Source organism: Crocodylus porosus, unplaced genomic scaffold (assembly GCF_001723895.1).
Source record: "Crocodylus porosus isolate Cpor-Errol unplaced genomic scaffold, CroPor_comp1, whole genome shotgun sequence".
NCBI classification, from domain to species: Eukaryota; Metazoa; Chordata; order Crocodylia; family Crocodylidae; genus Crocodylus; species Crocodylus porosus.
Genome location: NW_017728947.1, coordinates 85,797,635 through 85,800,443, shown reverse-complemented (window position 1 = coordinate 85,800,443; position 2,809 = coordinate 85,797,635). Strand labels below are relative to the sequence as shown.

General features: G+C 41.7%; 1 protein-coding gene across 2 annotated transcripts in view; it reads left to right on the top strand.

The window, feature by feature from the left end:
• Positions 1–2,809, top strand: part of PTPN21 (protein tyrosine phosphatase, non-receptor type 21) — a 68,770-nt gene that overhangs the window by 41,863 nt on the left and 24,098 nt on the right. For both annotated transcript variants that reach the window (XM_019552381.1, XM_019552382.1), the window contains exon 7: positions 2,241–2,328. In XM_019552381.1, coding sequence (XP_019407926.1) covers positions 2,241–2,328 — 88 coding nt within the window. The remainder of the gene's footprint in view (positions 1–2,240; positions 2,329–2,809) is intronic.

Sequence of the window (2,809 nt, the reverse complement as noted above, 5' to 3'; positions counted from 1 at the left end):
GCCCCAAAGTTTGGTGTCATCGGCGAACTTGGCCAGTCCACTCCTAACTCCAATGTCCACATCATTAATGAAGATGTTGAACAGTATGGGTCCCAGGACAGAGCCTTGAGGGACCCCACTTGAGTACAGTGTATATGTTACACTGTGACTATGGTTGAAGGCCATTCTGGCTCACTGGGACTGAAATTACTACCTTTTGTGTCATCTCAGCAGAGCATCCAGACTACAGGTCTCCAGGTCACTAGAATCTAGGTATGATTAACTGGCAATATGTAAATAGGAAAGGATAGTGTGCTGTCTCTCAGAGAGGTCGTTCGTCCATGTCACAGGTGAGTCAGATTTAGACGGCATGAGAGTGCTGATAGTTCTATTCTATGCTATGAGCTTCCATAAAATTCCAGACCTGCCACAAGCACAGACTTACCAGAAAACAAAGAATGCCAGCACATCTCTAGGAGTCTACCTTGATTGCAAACGTTTTGAAACCACTGTACTTCATGCTGCTTATGGGGGACAAAAATAAAATGGTGTCTCCATTTGTATAATGCTTATTAAACCATTCATGTAACTTAATATCTCAGGTTATGGTAGGGAAGTAGTGACCGCAGTTAGAGCAGTAGTATTTGGTAGATGCTTCTACACAGTAAGGCAACTGTGTAGAACTGCTGTTAATACACAGTAAGGTAACTGTGCAATAAAATAAGGTGCAGTAAACTGCATCTGGGAAGGGGTCTACAAGTGCCTCCACTTGGGAGCAAATTTGCTCTCAGTGGGAGCAGTTGAGACCAAAGATGCTCTAGCCACCATGCCTTGCTCTGCCCTGCTGCAGCATCCAGGGGGAGCTCCAATTAACAATTAGCCTAATTAACAGTACAGTAGCTGCTGCAGTTACATGATGATGTAACTGCAGCAGTTGTTGCATACAGCTGCTCACAGTTACATGGCGATGACTTAGTACACAATAGATTAGTTTACTGCAATTAGTTCACATAGATTAGTTCACTGCACAGGTGTAGGTGTAGGTTTACCTGTTATGTACGAAATATGCTCAGACAAATTACTGACAAATTCTTGTAAAACGTAATACGTTAGAAACCTCAGAGGAAAGGTTTAGATGCGGTTTCTTTATTGGGTTTATTTTAATTTTTTGATCTTGCTCATTTCTCCTCTAATGCCATGGTGAAGAAAAAGTGTGATATGGTTTTGTGGGTGTTCTGAGGCAGCACAAACAGTAACTCTTTAGGAGGGTTTAATGAGAGGATTTTGAAGTGACATAGCTGGACTGAGAGATTGTTCTGTGCATAAAGTTTAGTAGAGGAAGAGGAGTAAAGATGGGAGTGGGGAAAGAAGTGGAGGAGATTGATATTATTGGAGAAAAAGGAAAAAGAGAAAGAACATTATAAGAACTAAGTGGGTGTTATTTTTCAAATTGTGCAACCCCTAGCACAGTGTTGGTGCTAGAGATATTTGAAATGCTGGGTGACAAAATTATGAAGCTCCTTGAATCGAAGTACTCGCATTTTTAATTTTGATAAGGTGAGCAATGGGGAAACGAGATGGATTTCAAGAAGGATGTGATAATGGTTTGAATCAGGGTAGAAGGTAAATTTAAGTGGTGTATATGAATGGAGTGGAGAGAAATTAGAGAGAATTCTGGGAAGCTTGAGAGGAACATGTTAAATGAGTCAAGAGTGTTATTCATTGGCGGGTTTGGGATCACCAGGAACTACAGCCCTCCTTCAGTGACTGGAAGGAGGCCACTAAATGTACAACAACTAATTCTTTGGGACCAATTGAGAAAACAGGATCAGCAATACAGGTGATAGGCTAATAAGTAGGGTGCCAAGGAGTGTCACTGAGAAGAGAACTCCAAATAGCATCCTTTACTCCCTGAACATATCTAAGGAGCTTGTAAGTCTAACTGCACTCAGAGATGTGCACAGACAAGGGAGTGCCAGAGACCCCCCCAGTCACCTGGTCTCCTTCTAGTCAGAACCTCCTTCTTGGAAGGGTGGAGAGATGGTCAAGTTGCCTAAGCCCAAGAGGAGGTTGACCAGAAGGTCATGGGATTTTTTGGGGCTACTCATGGGGTGCATATAAAGCAGCAAGACTTCACAATTATTGGATGCTTTTCTTCAGGATTTTCCAGCTTTGAGAGTGTAGTTCAGAGGAATACATACAAGGTCATTAAATTTAAATTAAATCATTGCATTAAAATGAACCATTGTGTTTATTTGTAGAGGCCTTACACCTCCTGATGCAGAAATGTTGTATATGCAAGAGGTGGAGAGAATGGAGGGCTATGGTGAAGAGAGCTACCCTGCAAAGGTAAGGGTGGCTTTGATACTCTGCCTTAACTTAAGGGTAATCATTGTAATGTTTTTTTGTTTCCTAATGTTTGGGGGTTTTTTGCATTGAAAAAGGTAACTGCAATATAAAATAAACTTTTGGGCCTAGTACTCTGTAGTCATTTGTACCATCCCATTGACTTCACTGAGACTATTCAGGTGTAGAATGGCTCTATCATGGGGTCCAGTATGTGTGCATTATGTTGAGGAAAGATTGTTATATCTTAAACTAAAGATTTAAATCTAGATACCTCCTTGCATTGCCTTTGTAAGAATATTTTAGTGAACTCGCACAAGTTGATAATTTATGCTTCTGCAACTTTTGTTCACAAAGGGCGTCCTTACTTATGCTCTGTGGGTGGGGGTGCAGACAAGATTCATCGTTTCTAAGGTCAGAATGGACCTGAGCAGATCATCGAGTCCGACCCCCTGCCATGGCAGGAAAAAGTACTGGGGTCAAA